The following is a 27,699-nucleotide window of genomic DNA, read 5'->3' as shown; positions in this document are numbered from 1 at the left end:
AGGAAGGCCTAAATAATAACTGAAATTACGTCGGAATAGTATCGATCCGAAATGCCCCTGGCCATCAGTACGGGCTTCGGAGGTTCCACACTTCTGGCAAGAAAAGAAAAACATCCCCGAGATAGTACCTAAATTCACGCTTTGTTAGTCCACCGTGATCTGACTGTGGAAAAGTGGCATACCACTTCCCTAGCTTTTTTCTATTAAAAAATGTCCTTCCTTAGTTCAGTTTTTAGTTTCCAATCAGATGATTGACGTGTTCTGAGGCTCTTAAAGAAAGCACTTTGTCTTAATAACCTATAACAATTTTAACAAGGAGCTGTAATCTTCATCAGTCATGTGACTAATACACAGGGTCAGGTCAAGTACCTGGGCGTGATCCTAGATAGGGTTCTAAACTGGGGACCTCATCTAGAAAGGGTCATTGCCAGGGGTAAGTGGTCTCTAATGCAATGCAGACGTGTGATAGGTGGGCCTTGGGGACTGAAGCCGAGGCTCTTGTACTGGCTTTATGTTTCCGTGGTCAGACCTGCACTAATGTACGGAGCTGTCGTATGGTGGCCAAAAACGGAAGCCAAGACGGTGGTAGCACGTCTGGCGGGTATCCAAAGGATGGCCTGCCTCGCTATCAGGGCTTTTCCTAGTGCGCCAGGCGCGGCTCTGGACTGTTGTCTTAATCTCGCCCCCCTGGACATTGTCATTCGAGCTATGGCCAGGAGGAGTGCCTACTGTCTTCAGCAGACGGGACTCTGGTCGGGCTGCAGCGGTGAGCACTGCAGAATTGCCACTCTGATACAGGAGGATGTTTTGCACATGATCTCTGATCAGATGCCACAAAAGTTTTCCTTTGACAAACCCTTTAGGATTATTTTACCCTCAAGGGATGATTGGTCAGAGGGGAAGAAACCTCTTCCACCAGCGGAGCTCGAATGGTACACAGACGGCTCCAAAACAAAAAGCGGCACAGGCGCTGGAATTCTGGGAGTGAGACCATGTAGGGAGCTGGTGGTTCCTATGGGTCCGTATCCGACAGTCTTTCAAGCGGAGGTCGCAGCCATTATGGAATGTGCTCGTGAGAATCTTTGTCTGCGATATAGGGGCAAGACGATTAACATTTTCACGGACAGTCAGGCAGCGCTGATGGCACTGGATTCTTGCGCAATCAAATCCAAACTGGTTTGGGATTGCTATCAGACCGTTTCCTCCCTTGCCAGAATCAACAATGTAACCGTTTGTTGGGTTCCTGGTCATGAGGGGATTCTTGGGAACGAAAGAGCTGATGCCCTGGCCAACCAGGGCTCAGCAACAATTATGACGGGCCCTCAACCGTTCTGCGGTGTTCCAAGGTGTGAATCCTCTAGGGTTGTCTCGAAATGGATTCGCGCGGAGCATGGGAGAAGGTGGAGGTTACATCCGGGTTTGAGAGTGAGTAGAATGGTATTACAGTCACCTTCCTCCAAGGTGGCTTCGGACCTTCTCTCATTAAACAGATCAATGTCTTCTAAGGTCATTGGTCTCATACGGGGCATGGTCACCTGAAGAAGCATCTACACAGAGTTGGCATCCTTCAGGAGGATCCGCTCTGTGGAAGGTGTAATGAGCAGGAGGAGACTGCTGAGCACCTGCTCTTTGAGTACCCTGCAATAGCAAGAGAGCGGTATGCCATCTTTGGTAGCCTGGACAGGGGTGGTGAATTTTCCCAGGAGGACTTGATAGGTTGTTTTCGGCGGTTTGTTGAACTGCTGAAGTTGTAGACTGGTAGGCCTCATGGTGTTTCCGGGGTGCGCAAAAAGCCCTTGAGGCTTAAGTGCATGGCAGTAGGCCGCCCCGGGGGAAAAAAAAAAAAAAAAAAATATACAGGGTCTGTATAATAAATAAGTAACCGAACTGACTTCAGGAAATTTTTTATTGGCAAAATATGTACAATTTTTCTTTATAAATCTTCAAAGTAGTCCCCATTGGAGTCGATAACACGCTGATACCGTATTTCCCAATCCCTGAATGCTCCCTGGAAGTCGGCAACCTCGATGTTGTCTAGAGCCTTCGTCGTAGCACGTTGAACGTTTTCCAGAGTTTTCCAGAGAACGTTTTCTCATGCGTGCTTTTTTCGGTCGTGGTGACGCCGGTGTGTGCCACTCCGAACTCTGCCGCTTCGTCTCAGGATTGTATTCAAAAACTCACGTCTCGTCTCCTGTAATAACGTGGTTGAAAAACTCTGGTTCGGTTTGCAGTCGATCAAGGATTTCCTAAGCGACAGCAACACGGCGCTTCTTTTGCTCATCAGTCAGGTGTTTGGGTACCAGCTTCGCGCAGATCTTCCTCATGCCCAGATCGTTCTTAATAATGTTTTGAACGGTCATGTTATCAATTCTACCTCATCTGCGATAGCCCGAATGCTCAGACGACGATCACTGTTCAACACATCACGCTTTTTTTGCACATTTTTGTCCGTGTGACTCGTTGATGAAGGACCGACGCGCTATTTGTCATGGACGTCATCGCGGCCCTCCCGGAAATTTTTGTGCCACTGAAACACCTGAGTTCTGGACAGAGCATCCTCACCGTAAGCCTCTTGAATCATTTGAAGAGTTTCCGTGGCCGTTTTCTTGAGTTTGACACAAAATTTAATGCTAAAACGTTGCTCAATCGTACTCTCCATTTTCACTCCAACGGGGTAACTGAACATGCACTCCGCTCTCGCTCGATACTAACTCTCCAAGCGCTTGGAGGCAACTGTTGCAGCCCGGTTCCCTTTCACTAGACCCCCCACCACCACTACAGCACCAGATACCGGTTAGCAGACACTTTGACGGAGCGGGGCAGGCTCAGTCCGGTTACTTATTATACAGAGCCTGTATATTTTGACTAGTTTAATTTCATTTCTTTATTTTCTGGTGATCATTTTTGGTACCAAAGTAAACACATTTTCCATTTTTTCAGGACAAATGCTGTAAAAACTCATATAAATGAAATTCCAAGTTCATAGAAAATAGGCTAGCATCAATTGTTATTTGACTGTCAGTGCGCCCACTTTGAAGATCATCTTTGATGTTTATGCCAGACCCGTTTTACACTCTTCCAGCGCCCCAGGCACAATGAAGAGTTGCGCCCCCTTTTATACCTCTGCCAGCTGACTACGACCCCCCTATCAGCCCTACCATAACATCTATACCCCGTAAATTTAGATTTAGTCTGAAATGCCAGTTTTGGTTCGGGAGGGACCTTACACTCAATGTCCCTTAACTCTTCTTTACAAATTATCCTGATTCTTTTCGAGAGCCTGCCCATTATCCATCACCTATGGACCCGCCGTGTCCCAGACTGGCAACCGGTAGCCGTGAGGTATCTACTGGCCTCCTGTGGGAATGCATGTAACATACCTCACGGACCACCCACCCTCCCTTCTCTACATTTGAAGTATTTACATTATTTATAGTATTCGTTTTTCACAGTTTCTTTGGATTATTTTTGGTTTTTTTTGGCGTACCACTAGACTGACTAGAGATTCATACAATAGTTTTTTTCTGGTTTTCCATGTTGCAAAGTCGTCAATAATGTTTTTGTAGTCCAATTATTTTAAAGTAATGTCGTTTTGGGTGCACAGCAACAATAAGCCATTAAGCTTTTCATCAACCATCGACAATCTAATTTCTAATTCACTCTTTTCAAAGCTACATTCAGCTGTGCAGTTCGTCACATGTAAAGTTAGAAATATCCTGAGAGCCACCTCCAAATTGGGGAAAGTGTTCTATAATCTGTTTGATTTTATGTAGGCGTACATTTCTTTGATCTTAAAAAGGTTTTCCAAAACCATGTATTGTTTGAAATGGTTACATTCCTGAGCAAAGTCTTGCCCATCAATATAGTTCTTGTATACTTTCCTAACAGTTTAGCTTCACAAGGCACCTCTTTGGAATTTTTCTCTTCTAGATTTTGTAAGATCTTAAATCTTGTGTCGATATTTTTATAGGCCTCTCTTCTTTTGTTGAGCTACAAAGCTATGTTGTCAACAATGGTAATAAACATCCAAATCTTTCTCGATGAGTAGTTTCTTCCATGCTTCTGTCCTTCTTTTCATTGGACAATAACTTTCTTTTTCTTACTTCTTCTTTTGCTGCAAGTTTCAATGCTTTGGACTAAAATCATCAAATAAATCTCTCTTTTCACTCAAAAACGAGGATAGTGTTTCAAGTAGTTCCTTAGTAGCACTAAATAGGTCTAAATCTTGATTTTGTAGAGTCATACTTGTTTTATCAACTCTCTCAAGAATTTCGTTCCAGATCACAGTTAATAACGTGGTTTGGAAATTTCCAAGTGTTTTTAGAAACCCAGTGCTGTGCATTGTGTTTCTGGTGTCTGAGTATTGTCTTTATTTAGCTCTTCAAGGGCATCTTTTAATTCATGTCGACTTATTTTTAAAGCTCGAAGGGTGTCTGCCCTAGCAGACCATCTTGTATCACTCAGGGGTTTTACCATTAGCTTTCTCTGATCTTTCTTTGATTTTCCTTCGTTACTCTTTTCAACATGACTTTTTAGGATGTTCCACATGTAAGTGGATGCAGAGAAAAAAGCATACAGCCCTTGTACGAATGTAAAAAATATTGTTCGTTATCTAGACACGCCTTCTCAGCAGGAAAACGCCCAGCAAGGTTTAGTGAGTAAGCTGCACATGGTACATAGTCAGCAAGATCATTTTTGCTGTTAATCCTTGCCTGAAGACCTGAGTATATGCTCGACATGTTTGATGTATTGTCGTAACTTTGTCCACAACAGTTACCGACATCCAGCTCAAGTTTCTCTAGTAAACTGAGGGTTGCTTCTTCCAAACTTCCAGATTTGTGGCATACACTTGGTAAGAGTTTTATGAGGCGTTCGTTAGCACAAGCATTGGACAATGAAACATACCGAAGTACTACAGCCAATTGGTCTGTGTGCGACACGTCAAGTGTGGAGTCTATGATTAAAGAGAGATAGTGAGCTTGCTCGATTTCATTTAAGATTTGTTTCAGTACTTCTTTGCTCATAATCTCGATAAATTCACTGCAAATGTCAGACGAAGGGTATGATACACTCCTTTGCCTTTGTTACCATGTGTTAGGCTAGAAATGGATTAAATTCACTAATCAGCTCAAGGCAGCCTAGAAAAAGTCAGTTTGATGATAATGCATGCATATACAACCAAAGCAATTTGTTTTTCCATTTTTTGCGCCCCCCCCCCCCCCCCAAAATGCCAATTGCCTAGCGCCCTAGGCACGTGCCTACCGTGCCTATTCGGTAAAACGGGCCTGGTTTATGCAACCTTCAGATAAACATTAGCCACACTCTTACTTATATTTTTTAATTGAATCCTCTCTATATACAATCATCAGTATCTTAAAGATATCAAGTGGCAATTTCTGAAGCAAAGTGCATAATTTAATATTGGTATGTACTGCTCTAAAGGTTATATTTCTAAATAAATGACACATACAGCACCTTGATAGAAATTATCTTCCGGTTTCAACTGGAGAAACAAACAGAACGTTAAACATCTTTCTCAAGTAGTTCTATCAGCTGCAGAAAGGGAAATATTTCTTTCCTCCTTAAAAATATGGAACAACTACAGGAACTTTTGACTCAACTCATATAGGAGGATATATTGTTTTTTGCAAATGCTTTTTTCCAAGTCGGGTCAAATGAATTTCAGGATATAAACGATTATTTCTCCAAACAAACTTCCAATGTCTATGTGTGTTTCTGTCAGCAGGAAAAAAACTAAACACTTTGGCTAATTTTGTTAAATGTTTTAATATCCCCTGAAAGTATTTTCATGTATCTATTAAGTATTAATTCCATTTCATCTTTTCCATAAAAAGCTTGTTTTATAATAATGTTCCTAGTGCAATATATTTTACAAACCTTGCACTAGGAACATTATTATAAATAAATTATAAAACATTGAATTTTATTGAAAATCATATGATAATATAATTTTACAACAATATTGGAAAAAATGTTGAACTCCTTTAATCCCAATGTGCATTTTACACGGACGTTGTAAAAAAATGGAGTCAACTCCTGACGTCCGTGTAGTGTGGATGTGCATTTTTTATTATTTTACTAGCTACCTATTTTTACCAAACGCTTTGAAATTCCACAGACTTATATGTACAACATATACACACACAGACAAAGATGTATAACATCAAAATATATTAGTTTGTAAACTTCTTATTTTGTCCGTCTGTGATTGAGAAATTGCAATTCGTCTCAGCTGACTACACACTGATTGTCGCAGAGAGCTGTATTTCACATTGTGAATATTCTACCTGGCTTAATGTTTTTTGGTTAAAATAGTATAAAATAAGGCAGTTAAATATTAGTTTGTTATTTATTTTATTTGAAAATTAGTTAAAGAAATTGTCCAAAGCCTCCATTAGGTGAAAATACATCAATTAGTAACTTATTTGCAAGTGGCTTGGATGTGGGTAGTGATGACGATTTAATTAATAGCTATCTTGACATCTCTGAAAACATTTTCTAATGATGTAAATATTGTATTAAAACGTTTTTTAATTTTTTTAAACAGGCTATAAACATTTTTAATTATATTATCAGAAATAACTTTGGTTTTATGTTAAATACTATGCATTTAAAAGCATGTGTTACATTTACTTGCACAGAAATGGCAAAAAGGAAAAATTATACATTCTTACAAAAATTGATAATGAGGTTAAAAGGGTTAAACCATTCATTAGAAACATTTTTGTAAATGAGCAATAAAACATTTAGTTTTGATGAAAATTATGTCATTTTATCATTTTTACAATAATGTTGCAGAGATTTATTTAATTTTTTTCATGTTTTATACAGATTTTAATTGGATTTGAACCATTTATAATCTTTGAGCTAATCCAAACAAAATTCTATCATAAGCTAAATATCCAGAAGTATTTGGCTGAAAATTAATAATAGATTTTGACTTAAATTATATTAAACCAAAAATTTTAACACAAACAACACAATGGAAGACACGAATTTTTATTATGTTAAGTGTGCGTAGAATGTATTTCAACCATGGCCATACATCATCAATGATACATGGGAGGAGTTCCTCCTATACTATCTTTGTTTGTAGTGTGCTTAGTGTGCCTCGAGCTTATTCTTACATTGTGACAGTATTTGTTTGCTTCTACAGCTTTTTATGTGTGTATCAGTATAAGGGTATGAACACATTGTATACAGTGTGTTGTATCTTCTGATGTCCAAAACAAATACAAAGTAGGGTTTAGGGATGAACATACAGAGAGCGGCATGTCGCTGTGCATCATCAAAGTTTAGAATAGTTGAGTTTTATTTCTATGAGCATCTACATGCGTTTTTACCATGGATGGTGAGTGTTTGGATTAACCAAGTGTTAACTGTGGCAGGCAAAACACAAAAATTATAAAAACAGAGGAGTAGTTAATAAATTGTGGGAAGAAGTTGCATTGGCAATGAACTCATTAATTAAGTTCAATGTAAACCATAATCCTTGAAAGGATGTTTGATTTGTGGTTGTGGAATTATACTTCTTGATCTCCATAAATTAGTCAGGCATAAACCATCATTATACTTCTATGTTTTTGTGAAGAACAGTGTCTTTCCTCAGCACTTATAGGTTCCAAGCAGCTTTATTTAAAATGTAGTCAAAGGTATGCATAGACATACCTGATGTATTGAAAAAAAAAAAACACACCAATTAACTTCAAAATTGGGAACAAATAAATTATGGTATTTGCATATTGCTGTCTTCCCTCACATACCTCACACTCCCACTCACTATGTTGCTTTAAATGCTTGTAGTTAAACAAATAGGTATTACCTAAACAAAGCGTATAAATCACCTTGCTCAGCACCATTTTCACTGCTGACTAATTACTGAACTATAGAAATGCACCGTGTCATGCTATGTAGTGTGTGTTAGAGGTGTACGCCATGAATCACTTGATACGCCATGTCCTGTATATTCATCATACTCTATTTTTGTATAATAATGAATCCCTATGAGCACCTAGCATAGTATGTTATATATTTATTTAGCACTGAACTTAACATGTTTGCATTTATAACATTCCTTTTCTGAAAAATCCTATTTTTAGTAAAAGTTTTTTGCTTTATAATAAACCCAGTCTTTCCAAATTTCAAAACTTAATTCTGTATTGTAAGTGACAGTTGTTCTTTAGTCCAGTATAAGTTACCTTCCTTTCATATCCTTCTATTGTTTGTCAAAGATTTTTATTTATATTCTTGTTCTTGATTTAAGATGTCAAATTTTGATTGTGGATGAAAGTGATTGATTAGTAGAGTGAGTGTGGTTATATTCTTTGTAAGCTTTTGGCACGATCCAAGGTGTGACTGACTCTTGGAAAGGACCATTAATTAATGTACCTTTTATTGGGATAACTAAAGGACCTACCGCTTAACGTAGGGCATGAATTATTTATTTAGGTATTAATCTGACTGTATTTATTAAAGACATGTTTAAACATTCAAGAATTTTCTCAGACCAGTATATTTTATATCAACTATGAAAGGTATAATACTAGTACAATGTTAAAACGAAAAGTTTGAAGTATTGATTTTTTAAATTATTGTTGAGTATAGGTTTACCAGTCTACAGTTATTCACAAATGTATTACTCTGAATGTTTTATCTGAAGTTACCTGCACTTAATTTTTTAAGGTTTGTTGAATTATCATTTTAAATTGAAAACTTATACAAGAGTTGCAGTGGTATGTGTTTGTTAACATTTTCACTGTGTGTTTAGATAAGATATCACTTGTAATAATATGTCATTGATGTCAATGTTTATCTTTTAGAGGCTAGAGCATGTTAATGCATTTAAAAATCATGAATTAAATTAAGGAAAGAAGCCTACCACAAGCTACATATGAGATTAAAGCTTGAGTGACTTAAGTTACATTTAATTACATTCTTTATATTGAATATTAGTTACAAAAGTATTAAAGAACTACTTGTATAAGTGTAAATTTGTAAAATATTTGTGTGTAAGGCTGGAAATATATTGTTTGCCCAGCTATTTCTGAATGATGCATTTGATTTTACTTTTTTTGTGTGTTGCCCATATAAATTTCAAGCAACAAATTTAGGTTTTACATAGTGTGAACAATGACAAGTTAATACCATAATTGTTTGTAAAACCAAGAGAAAGGAACCAACCCTGTAAACCTAATTATAACGAGAGTTCCCTAGTATCTTGGAAGAATACTCACTTGATTTGTGTTACCTTTTTAAACATTTCAATTTTGAATAGCATTTAGGATGGTACAATTTTTGGAGTGGTTTTAATGATGTGTTGTGAGATTTGTAAATCGGGCTGTAGTGTAATTTCATAAGCTCAAGATTATATAGGTATAGTTAATGTGTTAAAAAGAATGTTATTCCATGGCTCATACATTTCTTATTAAAGTTAGTTATAGTATAAATATATTTTTCTTGTTGAAATTTATTTAACTCTTATAAATACAATGATGATTTGAACTGAAAGTCATACAGTAAAAAGCATGTTTCCTTTCAAAAGCAAAGCAAATTTTAAATGTTAGAAAAGTAAAAAAAACCTTAAAATTACATCAACTTATCTTTTCAGAACCATGTAAGCGTTTTGTTTAATTAATAACTCTTTCTAGAAATTAATTATTCTTAGATTGTGCAGTAAAGGACATCCATGTTGATTGCGTGTCAGAGAGTATAAAGTTTATTTATGGCAAACACATGTTGTAGGTTGTGATATGATTCACTTTCTTGGTTTCAGTCAGTAGATTAATTTTTTTGAACCTAGATTGTGGTAATATCAACCAATAATTTATGCTAGGAGAGAGCAACTGCTTTGAAGTAACTATTGTTCAATGTTTTTAAATTTGAATTGTCAATTTGTACCATGTCAGACTGCAGATAGCATTGCATTTTCTCTGCATACAAAATATTTTGTATAACTATACAGTTCACCAATTCTTTGTTTAAAGTGTTTCTTTCTCTTCCTTTTTCTTTCTTTTATTTTTTCTATGTACTAATTGTTTCCTTACCTGAAGAATAGGTTAGATTTCAATCCTCTTAACATTGTGTTATACATTTTATAACATAATGATGGCAAATGTTCAAAATCCTATTATCCATTCTCCAATTGTTACATTCAAATTGAAGGTTGGTACCTTAACCAAGAATAAGAACAAAAGAATTGTAATCTGTGTGAGTGTGAATGTAATTTTTTGTAAAGATATATATTGAAATACATACATATTTCATTAGTAATGGATTTGAATTTTTTTCAGTTACTGAGTATTTTCACTGTGATGACGGCAGTGTTTGACCTTTACTCCTTGGGGATGGCAGCTCCTGGATCTACTCACTATGGGTTTTACTTTATCAGTTATCAGTTTGTCTACGTTGGAAACAGATATGGTAAGCTTATGTTTTATTGGCACTCCCAATGTAGGTCTAGTATCATTATAGTGAGTTTTGCACTAATGCATGAGAGTAGTTAATGCATAACTTATAGTAGTTTATCTATATCTGTTTTATTACGGCCTTGTAATAGGCTTTAAAATTCTGCCAAGCAGTAACTAGCAAACAGACTGCCTTAACTTACGGAATACAAACAGCTATTCCATATGTTAACATCTGATGATAAACTGCCTTCAGCTTTGGTTATAGTAAGTGACATCAGTAAATTCTTGAAAATATGTATTATATTTTTCATGCAGATAGTTTATGGAACATTCTGTTTAGTACAGTTGCTTAGATATTCTTGTTAAAGGGGATTTGTAACTTAGTTAGTTTTCTTTTCTGTTATATAGACATAAAATTATATACAAGTCACAAAATCTTTATTCAATAATAAGACAGGATAATTTACAGTCCCCATACACCACAAGAGTGTGTGCGAGAAAAATGCATACATTTTTGTAAAGTGCCTTAATCTCTGGCAGTCTTGTGAAAGTTCTTAGTTACACACATTCTACAGGGTGGGCCATAAGTCAGTTGTCAAAAATGCATTTGGTGCAATAATATACCAAACAAGCGAAAATACAAATACATTTATTTTACTATGTAGTACAAATACAATTTATTAATACAGGAAAACATGCAGTATTCAATGAACCTACAAAAGATGCTCAAAGTGGTCTCCATGCTGTTCTAAGCAAAGATTGCATCTTTTTAACACAGATTTACAAATTTTGTCGCAAATGTTCCTGGACTGTAAGTTTTCAAATTCTGATTGGATTCGTTCCTTCAAATGCTCAACATTACGAATCTTGACTGAATAAACCTCATTTTTTATTATACCCCAGACTGAAAAATCCATCGGTGTTATATCTGGGAACCGTGGAGGCCATTCAATAGTACCCCGTCTGCCAATACGGGACTAATAATTAATTGTTGTTAATTTCCTATTCATACTTTCTCAGATATCGACAATAAACAAACATAACCTCAAACTGCTAGTGTTTGACTTAGTCAAGTTCACAACTACTACGGTAGGAAAAACAAAGTCTAAGGATTGCTAGTGACAACTTTATGGCCCACCCTGTATTTATAATACATTGAAACTCCCTTACAACCATTGACAATGTTACATTTTAAGTCATTGGCGAATCACTTTTAAATTTATATGAACTAATTCATAACATTTTAAAATTACATATATTAAACCATCTAAACTAAACAAGAAATAAAATATAAAGAGAGTAACGTGCAATAAACTAAATAAACAAACAAGCAATAAAATGTAAATTGAATATCAAGCAATAACAATTAATATAAATACACACAACAAAACACACACACACACACAAAACACTTATACACTTTATGCAACTTTTTGCAGGAATTGAATTCAAATTATTGACAGTCTGGATGTTTTATATCTGACCTAATGCCATACCAACATATTACAAATTTACTTTGGACTGATATGATCTCATATTTTACTATGTTAATGCTAGTTGTGTTAGTTGCTTGTTAACAGATTGATAACATCGCCTCTAGTCCAATAATGCTTAACCCCTTAGTGCTATATGTGTATATATACGTCTGCGGCTGACAATCGGGTAGATGCTGATGACGTATATGTACTCATTGTTTTAAAGGTAAAATCAAAGATCGTGTTGTCAAGCTTGATGTAAGAGGTAATTCGACATCTTTGTCGATTGGCTTTGTGCAAACTCATATTTTGTTATTGGCTCAGGATGGGAGTAAAGAAGGGGAAAAGACTGCTGCGCACTGTCCACTACTCTCCTTCATGTCACGATTCACTTGTTCTGTTACTGCATTTGTTAAAAAGTGTATCATTGACTCTTGAATTTATTATCTGGTATTTAGTGTATGTATTTCTGTATAAATTTTGCTCAATTTTTGTTTTTTTTTAACTCCTTAGACTCCTCCCCTCTTCATCATATTCCCCCCTTCACCACCAAAGATAACCATTCCACCTGGGTCCCAAACATCTTAAATCTCCCTTCATAATTTTGTTTACAAAATAATAATATTTTCCAAAATTACATCCCTCCTACAGAAAAACCTCAGCCCTATATCCTCCTTCCTTAAAAACCTGCAAACATAGAATTTTATAACTTCAAGAAAGTGTTATAATTATATAATGTCTCTAACATAAGTTTTAAAATTATATGATTTTTTGAATTTGCTAGTTCATGAGGATATTAGGGACCAAAAACTTTACCAGGGCAGAGTACGGGTATGAAATAAGCCAACTTTTAAAGGCTTAAATATGAAAGGAATAAAGAGACAATTTTGAAATTATTTTGTATTGCTACATTTTGTGAAAAGCGTTTATATTTAGAATTTTTAGCATTTGCTGAATTTTAAATTTACTGAAATATATTTAACCAGCAAATATTTCTGATCAAACTTATCTATTTATTAACCCTTAAAGCGCATCATACGGATCCGTACCATCAGAACGGAATGTAGTAAATGCTGCATACAGGAATATCTGTATAGTCTTATTTTTGTTTATTGTGTACATTATAATTTACGAAAATGCTGGGAATGTTTAGTGAATGAGTAAATGTATTGATTTATAACCGACGGGAAGCAAATTAGATTGTGTGTAATGTGAAAAATCTTTGAAAAACCAATGCTATTGTTTTATTGATGTTTAGTCTTACAATCCGAGGCGCAGCATGCTGCCAATAATTACAGAAATATATTTCAGTGTTATAAAGATACTATGATTTGCTTAAAATTGTTTAAGAAAAACTGGTCCATAATAATTTGTGTTTTGAAAGATGCAATGAGAGTACACCATTAGATATTTCAACCAATTGAGAGCCAGAGTAGGAATAACAAGCTTTGATATAACCAGAAAGTAGCACTTTTCATTGCAATTTCTGTCTAATTGTATAGTTCAATGATTTTTAGTAGAGGTTAGATACTTCTTGGATAACCCTATATATTTCCTTTAACCTTAACTGTGATCTAACTTTTTAAAACATACACTAACCTGTGTGTTTGCTTTTGTTTCAGTAAGGAATATTCTGATTCTCTTTGCTCTGTTCTCACTGATAGCTGCCATGGCAGTTTTTGTGTCCAGTATTTTACTCATTATTGCTCTACGGAAGGTTTGTAGTCTTTATATAATTTTTTGTACTACATAAAATAGAACATCACTATCATTAACATAAAATTGTATATAATGAAAATTTGTTTATTTGAAAAATTTGTGATAGTGTTTTGTGTGTTGATTATGTAAGGCAAAAGAATTTCCTAAGACCATAAGTACCATTAGTCCAGAGGAGCTCATTACAACAACGTCTCCATCACTACCCGAACTGTCAATAGCAGTGTTTTCACTTGATGCACTATCTACATCTGATGCACCATTATCAGTAGCACTATGGGTAATGTTCATGATTAGCAGACATTATGGAATAAGATACAAAACTTATAGTACCATATTACATTGTAAGTACACCTAAATAAACTACACGCGAAATATGCATTACTAGCACTTTTCAAAAAAACCTGGTAAACGGAAACAAACTGCAAGTCAGGATCAACTCTGAGCCACATGGCACGCTCACCGAACATAACCCGTCTTGGCTGAGAGCTGGGCTTACACTTAGCAATAGTCTAGACCAGGGGTCTCCAACCTTTTTTACTGAAGGATCACATTGTAAATATTTTAGGAAAGGTGGGCCAGTAGTATTTTAGGGCAGAAAGTCTATACTTTATTGAATTTTAAGGAAAACTTGACAATACATGAGTCTAACATAAGTGTAAAACTTAAAAAGAACAATAATTTTTGTAGTGAGAAGATTGCATTTGTTTGGCACTTAAAATTTTACCCCATTTAGGGTCAAACTTTGTAGTTCCGCTCATTAGGATTTATTTCATCTGACAAGGAAGATCTGTCTTTAGATTGAACAAACTTCATTTTTGAAAAAGTCTGCTCACACTTGTAGGTAGATCCAGAAAAGAGAAAGTATAGCTCGAGCATGGTTTTTATGTTTTTAAAGTCTTTTTCTTAGAGACCTATAGAATTTAAGTACGTTATTTTCTTTATAGGATTCCTGGAAATCGATCTTGAGTGAGTCATTGGTTGTTAGCTCGATGGCTTCAAGTTGCATTTCTTCAGGCACTTTGTCAATGTCACGCTTAAAAGGGTTTTGAAACATCTGAATGTCTTCTGCTGCATAGTCAAAGACTTCAAAGCGGGTTTAAAACTCTTGTTGTAGCTAGACATGATTCCCAAAATGTAATCCTTCGGGAAGGCAGTGCTTAGTGCACTTAATTTCTGACAGGATTCAAAGTGGTCAAAGTTCATACCTCCTAAATGCTTCTAATAAAGAATGAGTTTTTTTCTAAAAGGTGTGACATGCCAGTATAAGTCACAAACTGAAGAGTTTTCACCTTGCAGTTTCAAGTTCAGAAAGTTAATATGTGCCGTTTGGTCAACAAGAAAAGCTAATTTTCATACAAACACACTGTTAGAAAGTTTAGGTACAGGACGACGCTGTTCAGTCATAAAAATGTGAATCACTTCACGAAGTTCGAAAAACTGCTGAAATACTTTGCCTCTGTTATACCAGTGAACTTCACTGAGGTAAGGAACATCTTTAAAATAAGGGAGGCGCAAAGGTCCTTTTAGAACTTATCGCAGGGACAAACCGTCCTTTTCCCTCAGGACAAAAGAAAAAAAAGGGAACATCTGGGTATGCACTGTCAAATTGATCAAGAACATTTTTGAACTGGTGGTATTTGAGGGAACTTGATCTAATGAAGTTAACTGTGTTTACAACTACTTTCATAACTTCAGCTATATCTGGGTGTTTACCACACAACACTTGTTGATGGATAATGTATTGATAAATCAGGGGTTGAACACCACCCCTGTGTTGCTGTGTTGCTGTGTTAACACAATTGCAAATGTTTCCAACTACTCCAGTTTTTGTAACTAGACATATTCTTCTCACCATCAATGGTTACACCCCTCATGCGGTTACAGTCGAGCCCAAGATTAGAAATGGTTTCACTTATTTTTGCAAAGATTTTGTCTCCGGTTACACTACTCTCCATAGAGTGAACATCAGCCAACTCTTCTGTGATTTTTAGCATTGAACAGTGAATCAGGGCAAATCTTTTCCACTCTCATCAAGATGCAATCTTTCACCAATTGGCCGTAGGTAAAAGGTTTACCAGCTTTAGCCAAAATATGGCTGACTTTGAAACTGGCTTTTACAGCAGCCTTGTTTTTTTAGATTGCTTGGTAAAAATATGTGTCTGATTTGAAAGCTAATTTTTCAAAGAAGCGATTTGTCCTCTTGTAGTTTGCCTGTTAAATTGGAATACTTGCTCTTGTGTTTTGTTTCATAATGTCTACGGATATTAAATTCTACAGCGACAGTCTTGTTGCAAATAAGACATAACGCTTTATATTGTTATCGATCAAACACTTTATATTGTTATCGATCAAACGCTTTATATTGTTATCGATCATAAAGTAGTCATGAGTCGACTGTTTATTAACGCACGGCACGCAAAGTCAACTTTCCTATTTTACAAGAAGCCATTGTTATGAACAATAAAACAGAAATATAAGACACTGTCTACGATCAATATGCACTTCGCGAAACATCAACTACACTCGCACTACTTGTGATTGTAATTAATGCTGGAAAGCGACTTACAAGACTCAAAACTGCCGTGACAAGGTTATTTTGGTTTTACCTCAGGTACAGTCGGGGTAGAGTACAACAGCACCGAGCTTTCTGCCTGTACACGTACAGTCCATGCTAACCACTTACTATCTATCGCTCAGTGGTTGATCGCTACTTGTTTATATCTAGTTTTACTACTTGTTTATATCTAGTTTTACACTTATTGAGGACAGAATTGGCAAGTGAGAGAAGAGTACTGGTATGAATGAGAATTAGCTAATGGTAAAAATAATTTAAAGGAAATATAATATCAAATAAAAATATTTTTCAGTATGCTAGCTTTATGTGGGCCGGAAAAAAAATTCTGTAGGTTGGAGACTCCTGGTCTATACTACGGCAACGACCCGCAGATCCGTGTGGCAAACACCGCTTCTGCATCACTTAAATCATGAATCTGTGTGGCCTACATTGAACATGATAATTTGATAAGATGACTCCATTATAATTAACTATATCATCACACTAATAATTTTAAAATAGCTTTTTAGTTTAAGGTTTAAGTAGCTACAAGGAAATAAGTGCTTGTATGTTTTATGTGTTTTTCTTTTTATAGGAGTATGAACACAAAATACTACCATGGCTGTACATCTTTGCAGTATTTACCATTCTCCGTTTCTTGGCATGGCTGTTCTTCTCAATTGTGAATGACTTGATTTTTGGGTACAATATTACGATGTGCCTTCTATGGGCAATTTTCTGTGCCCTTAACATATATGGCTGGATCCTGGTCTACTCCCTGTATCTTGAGTTGTCTGATCTTACAAAGCTGGAAGATCTTGCACATTTACGGGTAAGATGAGTTTGAACTGTCTGTTCTTTAAACTAAATTTTTCAGGAAAGAGTTGTACTTATCCATCTTAAGATATTTGAACAAATATTTTCAGGTCATATATTTAAATATAGAAACCTTTCAACCAATTGTTAGTTAAGAGAGGTTTGAAAGTACCTTTTTGCCTACAAGGTCTCTGTACCCACAGTATATAAAATGATATAGAAAATAATTTACAAAAAAATGGTTTTATTTTATTTGTGTGAAAATAATTATTTTTACCTTATTTTGTCAGTAAAAACCTATTTATATTTTTTGACATTTTTTATTGCCAGTAATTTATTCTAAAAGTACATATTATTGTCAACAAATCCAAAAAAATTTTAAAAACATGTAAGATTTAAGATATTCTACGTGATAAAATAATAAAAATTTACTTACATGAATGGTAGGAAATTTCTTTTGGAAATCAGGAAAGCCACATTAAATATTATTATTTTGTTATTGTTGTTATTTTTATTTTAATGTAGATATATTTCTCTATTAATTAAAATATAAAGATCTGACTATAGTAAAAATTCACTATTTAAATATTATATATTAGGTGGAGCTACAATTTCAGTCTAGCATGAGTATCAACATCAAAACATTTTTCTTGTTATAGTAGTTTAGCTAGTAGTAGTAGTCTTGTTATACAGAATTTTGACCTTACTTATATAATGTAGGTTCATACAGGTGCAAAGTTGTTGAGTCTGTCACTTTTTATATTAATACAAAGACACAATAATTACATTATACAGAGTATATACAAATCTAAGTCCTGATACTATAATGTGTATTTTTCCACTTTTAATCTTTTAAGAAGTGGACCACTACCTTAGTAACCAATTTTATGACTATAAAATAATCTGGTGCTACCCTCACAGACAAACAGTTTATTGTATTAGAGCTGGCTTCGTTGCTGATACGGTAATTGAGTTGTTACTCTTGAACTATTAAGATGCACAATTGGATTCTATTGTGATTAGACATTTCATGCTCAATTTTTATATACATTTTTATTACATATTGATTCAAATGAAAAAGGAACGGCAACAATCAAAATATCTGTGACTCATGTTGTTTGCAGATCTTCCAAAATGTACTCTGTATGAAATTTAATGTTAATGCTGTCTTAAATTACCTAAATATAATTATTATTTTTGTTTTTCTTTGATATTATAAGAACTAAAATATACTAAAACTTTTCTTTAACCTTTGTGTAGTTTGAATAGTCTTATTGCTTGTAGATTATTTTAATCTCACACGTATGTTTATATACTGTATAATGTAACTAGAATTAGTGGTTGTAATACCTAAACATATTGTGCAAGCAGCTTGGCCTATCTATGAATCCTGCACATCATGTGAGTAGATTGTGGAGACATAAAATTTCAGAAATTTAGTTAGCTATTTCATTAGAAGTAAACAAGATCAAACAAAGTCTATAATATAATAGAATATTAATATATTTACTTTCATGAAATTAAGTACAGCCCTTCATTTGTTGCTTTTTATTGTAATTTACCAAAAAATATAAAGTGGGCAAATTTTGTTGTTTTACTTTTAAGTTTTCTTTAAACGGGATATAAAAATTAGAGGTTGTATATGTTTATTTTCCATATTAATAAAAAACTTTATGTTTGTAAAAGATCTTCATTAAGGTCTCACAATAGGATCCATTTTACATTGCATAAGTTAAGAAGTAGAATCCTGTGGTGTCTCTATAAACAGTAACCATAACCTTTCTTTCTGATTGATTTCCGTGGGCTTTTGGTGTTTGGTGGTACAGTATAACCCTGTGATATTGATTGCTCGTTTTGACTCAACGCTAGGATACCCTAGTCTTTATAGCAATCACAAATCTGTTCTGTAAATCTTCCTTTGCATCGTAATTGAAAAGAAAGTCAAAAGAAGTGTCCATTTGTTGTATTTGTGGTTCTCAGTATGAATTTTCTGCATCCAATAACTTAAAACTTATCTAGCCAAACTTTTTAACAACAGCTTCATGCAACAAAATCTTAGAAATAAATATGTGGAACTCCTACTGTAAGTACAAATATATATTTCATAATTTTTCTGCACTAGTTTACCACAGATGGATAGCCAATTCTATAATCATTGTAAATAGTTCTCTTATTTCCAAAAAAGCAACACCACTAATGCACAGTATTGTCACTCATCACACTTGTACATGTACGGTATACATTTTATGATAGATTTCAGCAGCAACTGTGAAACTTTTCTTATATATACATAATAATTAAATTGACCTTAATTTGGTGAGATTTTCAATTGTATATTGACTAGCTAATATAAACAAATTAAGTGCAGCTTTGACCGTTTTAGTGCCAGTGTGATTTGTTGTAGTATAGTGAATAATGCAGTGCAATTATGCAGTAGATATGTAAAAAATGCCAGGCCTATTTTGTCTAACAGAAGTTATGCCACATTTTCTGGATATATTCAAAATTTAAAAATAAAATTTTTTACTCAATTGCTAGAAGTTTACTTTTATGTTTATAAGACTTCTGACAATCTACAAAAAATTCACATGGATATCTCTCCTACATACTTAATAAACAGTTTTGGTTCTTTTTCTTGTATCTCCAGTACTATTAAATTGCTTTCTGCAAACACAACAGTTTCTTTGCAGGATACCAGGAAGAGATTCTAGGCTAAATTGAAGATTAGCACCAAGATTATAACTTTCTGCTATAGTCAGGTTGGGTCATTGTGACTTCTCTAATCTATTCACTGGAGAGATCTTGAAGTTATTGAAGTTATAAATAGTAATCTAGTCATTTCTTTACCTGAATTATTTTCTTTATAACTGATATGGAGTTTAACACCATCTGGAAAATAAATTAAGCACAACCTTCTTCCAATATTTGACAGTATGGCATTCATCTAAATATCAATAGAGCATCCGGTTAGACCTAACTATGCCCTTCACATACATGTTATATTAATTGATAATTTTAGGTTTCATTCAAGGGTTGTTCTCATGTCTTTGTCTTCTAACTTAAATGGATTGTGTTGGTTCTTTAGTAGAAAGTAGCAAAACTGGAATTTTTGAGATGCCTTCTTGTGATAACCTAATACCAACATATTCTCTTTTCGTAAATACAACCTTTGGCCAACATCAAACTTCCTTTTCAACTGTGGAGGTATTCCTATCCGATTTTCCGTAAAGTGCCTGTCAAATAGGTAAGTTTATCGTACAAAAATATAGCAAAAAGGAAAGGTAGTGAAAAAGTTGTCCATAAAAACATGATATCCTTTTCTTAAATACTGCCCTGTCTCTAAAAGTTTTAAAACAAGATTAAAAGCAAAGCTTTTTTAAAAATTTTGATGCCACTATAACAGTTGAAGGCCTGACAATATTTTGAGACTGAGTAACAAAACATCTACATTTTTATGCCCCAACGGTGGAGATGCTTGTTGGGCAAGTACTGCAATTCTGTTAGTCCTATTAATATTATCTAGTTAAGGGGAAAACTTACCACAGGGACTATAATTAGGCTCTCCGGGTTTTGCAAAAGATCTGTTATCTGCTATGTGTAAAATTGAAGTAGACACTAAAACCTGTTCCAACTGAACATTCTCCTAAACCAAGGAGTTAGAAGTAATCCAGTTATTGACCAAACTCTATAAATTGTGGGCTTTTGTGTTATTCTCATATTCAGGATAGTAGCTACAAAAGCTTTCTTTTCAAGTAATGTTATATGTTTTTCCATTCCTGTGCTCTAGAAGAAGATGAAAATGTTTGACCATGGGATCTGATATATTCTCTAGTATATTGATATTGGCTCGGGCAATTCATTGAAAATAAATATAGTTCTGGAGTGTGTGTCATTATTTTCCTCAATTGCGGTCCAATCAGGACCAGATGCATTTTGATTTGGGTCAGGACCGGTTTTATTTTGATTTGGAGTGTTTTTATCTAGGATATTTTTGGTTTGGAACATTGTTATTTTCATTAGTTAAGTTGTAACTAGGCAATGGTACATCTCTAAAACTAGCAATAACATCTTCAGTAATTTGATCGACTGTAACATGGTGTTGTGCAATAAGCTTAGGGTTATGTCTGATTTGTAGACTAAAGTCATTATTGTGTTCATGAGATGAATCCGATGCTACATAATCTGAGTCAGCGTATGTATGGTCATGAATCTTGTAAACCCCCAGAATCCCCTAATTCACATTCAGAATCGGAAATATTGTCTACTAAAATATCACTAAGGTCCAAGTCATTCAACGCATCAATACCTTGTTCTCTGAGATTACCTATCAATGTACCTTCACTTACTGGTTATCTACTCCTCTTACTTATTTTCTAAAGTACACAAAGAAAAATAAAAAGTAAAAGTTATTTATACAGCACTAATATGAGAACTCTTATGTTAACAAACAACAACCACAACGCACAGGACCGACTCTACAACAAACATAAACAACTCCACTTTCCCAGAATATAATTCACAGAAGATAAAACACGTTCCTTAGAGATTTTAGAAGAAATGTATGAAGTACTATTAGATTTAATAGATATCTAAGACCTATAAGGTACAAAACAAAGAATCATTGCTATAACGACTGGTAGCAATTTTCATGAAAATACGATAATCGCCGGCAATCTTCCTAAATATGCTGACAATCGCTATATGGATCGTTCTCATTAAAAGTATTAATATGCATTTACATACTATATGAATTATTATTATTACTTTAAATTAGTAGATGATGGTTAGTGTAATGTACTGATGGAATAAATAAAGACATATACTTGAAATTTTTAGCTAACTTAAAAGTATTTGTTACACAATAAGTCAAATTTTTGTAGGAAATATTGTTTTTATTTTATTGGTGAGAAATTAAACCATAGTGTGGTTCACTTAATAAACTACAATTGAATAAATGAAAACGATTAAAGAAGATTTGAACAGAGTCAAAAGGCATGCAGTTCAATTCTATCATAGATTCACATAAGTAAATTAGGCAATGGCAACAAAAATCGATCTTGACTTCTTTCCACCTGCAATCCTAAAAGAAATTACTCTGGAAAGTGACATCTGCACCCTAGCCAGCCAATTCCATTGTTGTTTCTGGATCCACTTGAGTACTTTCTTTGTTTTTAAAATTTTGTTTTTACTGTCAAACCTGTTGCAGTTCATATTTTAAGTCTTGGGCAATCAAATATAATTAAATACTTTTTTTAAGGAATGTATTTGCAGTTCAGCATTTCATTACATGTGTCATAGCTATGATCTTCAAGAAATTGAAACACATGAAATAAATTATTTTCTTTGTTGAATGAAAAATGTAATTATAAGTGTGATGTTGCCTAGTTTTAAATTATTTGCTGTCTTTTTATGTAATAATGTATATTTTATTAAAATGACAAGTGCATTTTGAAGTAAAAATATTAATTATTCTGTGTATTCCAATCTTTAAATCATTAGATAAAGTCAAGGACTCATATACTTCTAATTTATTTTCTGGATCTAAGTTCAATTCTGATGTGACTACAACTGAAATCACATCTGGGACTAATGTAAGTCACAGTGTCCAGAAATCCAATATATTCAATTTATATACCGGAGATATGGCCATGACAATATTCAATTTTTTGTATCATAAATACCTGGTTTACTGTTGATTTTGTAACTATTAAAGGTCATTCATATATGTAAATGTATTATTGTAACATCTTGTAATCATACAACACCATTTTATATTTAATTGTGTACATCCATCTGGATTTACTCACCTGTTATTTTTAGAAAACCCAAATTGGAATGTAAAACCAATGACATAAAGATAACAATCAGCTAATGTATTGGTTTTGTATATTAGATGGGAACAATGGCATCGTTGAATGCTTCAACAACTCACTCACTGGCTGGATCCCGACCTACCACCCCACACAGCACTGTGTCTACTGCTCCAGTCATGTAACACCATCATCATATTGATACATATACTGTATTAAAATATTATACTGAAAACCTGTTGACACATGTATGTATATATTCGCTGAAAGCTTTTATTTAAATGTCTTCGGGTTCTTAATATGTATTGTGGTGTCCATTCTGACTGAAAAGGATATTTATACGATACAAACATTCCTAAACTATTAAACTTTGGTTTTTAATTATTTCTATTAAGTGTTTTTAAGTTTCAGGGAAAGTGGCAATGTTGTCTATTTTGGAATTTGTAATTTTATATTTGAACTTATTTTTCTACTGACATAGTTTAGTGAAGTGTAACTGTTAATGTGAGTTTTATAGTTTTAAACTTATGTGTTAAAATAGTGTATGTGCTTTAACTTTGTTCAAGTGAATGCCAGGTTCCTGTGTATAAAAATAGCATCAACACCCAAAAAATGCATTTGGCTGCAAATAAAATTCGAGTTTTTTTTTTTAAATACAAAGTTATATGCAGAAATCTTTGATTTAATATCTATTTGCTACCAAATGAGTACTAGCATCATATTTTAAAAACTATAACAGGTATTGTAACTTGTTTTAGATCGAAAGATTTATATATTTGACTTTAGACATATTTATGTGTGCCTAATTTATCTTAAAACTTAAGTTACAGGTAAATTTGCCATCATTTTAAATTTTATTGAGTGCTGTCCATTTAGCACTAGTATTAAAACTTCCCTTGTGATATTCCAGTGATATCAATATTTTTATTTTGATGCTAGTATAATTACAAATATCGGTCCCAATTTGTAAATTGGGTTAAGCTGTTTATATATGAATATTTCATATTCCCTTCAAAAAGAAAAGCACGTGAAATGTATATTTATATAGTTATAATGCTTTCATTTAAAACAATGTAAATAAAATAATGACAGGCTTGACGTCCAAAATAATGCTAAAATATAATAATGTAACACATTGATTACTATAGTATTGAAATAGAAATAGTGAACAAAAATCAGTATTCACTTAAAATTTAGAGGCAGGTCCAAAATCGTTTTACTGACTTGAGGCTACATCTTATAACTTTAAAACATACAGTATTTCAAAATATGACAAATTAATTAATACTCTACATTTTGAAATATATATTAAAAAACAAACAAACATTATTATAGTGATGATGATTATATTCAAAGTATTCAAATGTTGTATATGGCTGCAAATAATAAAAATAAAAACAAATCGCTAAGCATTAGGGTTAATGAATTGTATTCATAATTAAATATACAATTATTGAAACAACAACAATATGAAATTTCAAAAGAAATAGTAAAGTATTTCAGTCTTTTCTGCATGGGCACCCTTGAAAGACTCCTAGTACTTATACATTTGGATTTTCGAGTTAACTACTTTCTTACCTAAACAACCAACACAGTTGTAGAAAATTATATTTTTAAATTAAATTTTTTTCCTGAAATTTAAATTTATATACCTAATTTTATGAACAGTTAATCACATACTATTATTATTAGGTGTAAAGCCATTGGATTTCCCGTGCATTAATATTCATGATTTTTGTCAACCAAATCTAGTTTATTTCCATCCAAGTATAACACAGTATGTATTAACAGAAAATTAGTCAGTTTTCCTTTAAAATTAGATAAATATATAACACACACACACACACACACACACACACACAAATATCACTTGTTAGTTATTATGAAGAGAAATGCTCTCAGTATATAATCATAAAGTACATCTTCTCAAATGAACTGCATTTCACTTGAAAGCAAGTCAAACTTCATATATTGCTTCCGATTTAAACCAGTCAAATTTGGTCAGATGATAAGACCAGCTCAGCTGTAAGCCAATTGTAAACTACTCCTTTAATTCCTATTTTAAAAATCTTTCCTAACAAATCATGTGATCTACAGTGTCAAAAGCTTTTCTAATGTACAGACATAAACCCAGAGTTAACCATAATGTAATTAATCGAGAATTGATGGAATAGGTAGTCAGTTTTAAAATTTTGTTTTCCATAAATAGGTAACACCAATTAATGTATTTCGTCCACTACAACATTATCATTTAACTGAATTCACATGACTGAATCAACATTTCTATATCTAAAGTAAACGTATACAAAGAATATAGTATTATAAACGTACAATAGATTTAAACATTACATGTAAGAGTTTTGCTATGATATATTTGCAAATTAACAACCTTGTGGAAACATTATAAAGTTAATGAGTTCTCAAGCTTAGAAACCTCGTAAAAATTAAAGAGATTTTTAAGCATTCCTTAAATAGATTGTAAATAAATAGATGAGGTCAATATGTCATACTTACTTTATGTGCTGTTTTATATTTAGACTTTTTCATAGCGGCATGACTATAAATTTAATCTACATAAATAACACAGGCCAGTTTCAAGCAAAATTATAATTCTTAAAATATGTTACTTTAGTATTTTTATGTGGCAAGGTTCACTTATGTTGTAATTATGTGATGTCACACACAAACTCAAAGGCGGGGTATGGATTTATACAAAATTATGTTTATTTTAATCTAGAGAATATTCATGGCAAGTTAATAAAATTCTGACTTCACAGTTTTACAATACAGTACTCAAATTTAATAATAATTATGATTCTTTATGTTATTTCACTAATGATATAAATTATATAAATAAATTCATTACTGTAATTCTTTGTATTGCACATCAATGTATGTTAGTAAATATAAAATGGCTTATACCTCTCATTGTAGGTTACAATCAAATCATGCTTTTAAATTGTCATGTTAAAAAATTGCATGCTTGATTGAAGCATACCATTAATGTGTAGAAATTTAAAATTTGAAAGTAGCAGTTCACATTTACATTCCTTTTATTAACCTGCTTGATTACAATTCAGAAGGTTTAGAGTTAATGTTAATAACATTTTTACAGTTGAAACAAAAAGTAGCGTTTGATTATTTCTTTGAGTATTTTTGTTTTGTTTTTTTTTAAGTAATTTGTGTGTTTCAGTATTGTTGCAATACAAAAGGATAATTGTGTATTACCTGAAAGGTAGCACACTGGACCTCAGAAAATAATGATAAAACAATCATTAATGTGGTCTTGTGGACATTAAATTTCACAAATATTGGGAAATATTAGATGACTACATACGAAAAGAATAAAATGTTTTTTTACTTTCAGAAACTAGGGGTGGGGGAGCAGTAGTACTCCTCTGCTAAAAGGGGGCAGGAGGCCTCTGTCCTCCAGATTAAAAAAACTATGTATAAACTTATATATATATATATATATATATATATATATATATATATATATATATATATATGGCAAAAACTTGTATAATTGAGAATATGTGGCAGACTTAATTTTTACACTTAAAATCTATGGTTTACAGTAGATAAAATACTGCATCTACATGTGAGATGTGAAGTATTGGTAAAACAAGTTGCCTGCAACTTTAACCAGAGTTATAACATATTTTTAAATAACATCGTTTTGTGTAATCACTTGGTTATCATCATTTACGCCATGATACATTGATAACTTTTTTTGTATTAAATAGTAATATTCTTTCATTAAATAAAATTCAAGTAAGTATTTTATGTTTAAATTTCAAAACCTCCACTACCACGTCATTGTTCTACTTACTTAATATTTTGTTGGATAATATTCTTTATTTAAGCATGTTAACAACTTTATTGTCTGTGATCCCACTTATTTGAATACCTTCAAATAAAAACTATTATAAGGGAATGCCTATTCATTTAATTAATATATAATTAAAATTGGGTGGTTTATATATATTTCGTATTTTTTATAGAATTCAAATCTATTTACAAGGTTTCCAAATAGAATGGATATCTATTCTTGTCATGCTGTTGTGTAAGTAAACCTTAAATATATTTATGTAAATTTGTATTTTTTATTAATTACATGATCTTGTTAATGTTTATTATTGTCTTCAATTAAATGTGTTAATTGTTAATGTAATTAGAATAAGAATTTGCACAAAACTTATTATCATTAGTTCAATTTTTAGTACATATATACATTTGATTAATAACTGTTTCTCGTACTTTAATCTGAACAGAAAAGAAAGACTTTTGAAGTCTATATAATAAAATATATTAGAATTTACATAATTGCATAAATGTAATAATGGTTAATAGAACTTAATTACCTCAGATTAAAAAGATTACAGTACATTTTTAGGGACTTTAATCATTATTTGCTAACATAATAGACCAAGGACATATCAAAGCTTTATACAATAATATATAATACGTTTTATCTCTCTAAAACTATGCCTTTAATGAACTAAACTTTTGTGCCTTTTTCCGTCCATTTAGTGTATAGTAGTTATTTGTATATGAATTACTATACTTCCATATTTATTGTTAAGAATATTTTTTGTACAAAGAATTTTTTATTGCACAATGATAAATGTAGTATTGCACAAATAAAGTATTTGATTAGTATTGGCCATTCTTTATTTATCATTGATCAATTAAGTCCTGTGAGGTTTCCTGTCCTAATTGTTATCTGTTATTTTGCTGCCTTTGTGCCATGAAGTAATTGAACCTTTATATTGAAATCATCAAAACGTAGTAATGTCTCTTTGATCTATTGTTAACATATAAGTGTTTTTATCAAATCTGCAGTCAAATTTTGTCAAATGTAAGCTCAAACTTAATATTAGCAACCTATTTTTGAC

The 27,699-nt window shown here is 33.0% G+C and overlaps 1 protein-coding gene across 3 annotated transcripts in view; it reads left to right on the top strand.

The window, feature by feature from the left end:
- LOC124369049 overlaps positions 1–27,463 on the top strand; it is a 32,477-nt gene extending 5,014 nt beyond the window's left edge. For all 3 annotated transcript variants that reach the window (XM_046826749.1, XM_046826747.1, XM_046826748.1), the window contains exons 3-6: positions 10,311–10,440; positions 13,525–13,619; positions 16,771–17,007; positions 22,885–27,463. In XM_046826749.1, the coding sequence (XP_046682705.1) occupies positions 10,311–10,440; positions 13,525–13,619; positions 16,771–17,007; positions 22,885–22,986 (564 nt within the window). In that variant the 3' untranslated portion in view covers positions 22,987–27,463. The remainder of the gene's footprint in view (positions 1–10,310; positions 10,441–13,524; positions 13,620–16,770; positions 17,008–22,884) is intronic.
- Positions 27,464–27,699: the final 236 nt, after the last annotated feature.

The sequence above is a fragment of the Homalodisca vitripennis genome, chromosome X (genome assembly GCF_021130785.1).
Source record: "Homalodisca vitripennis isolate AUS2020 chromosome X, UT_GWSS_2.1, whole genome shotgun sequence".
Taxonomy (NCBI): domain Eukaryota; kingdom Metazoa; phylum Arthropoda; class Insecta; order Hemiptera; family Cicadellidae; genus Homalodisca; species Homalodisca vitripennis.
Note: the sequence above shows the minus strand (reverse complement) of the source record. Positions and strands in the feature narration are given on the sequence as shown.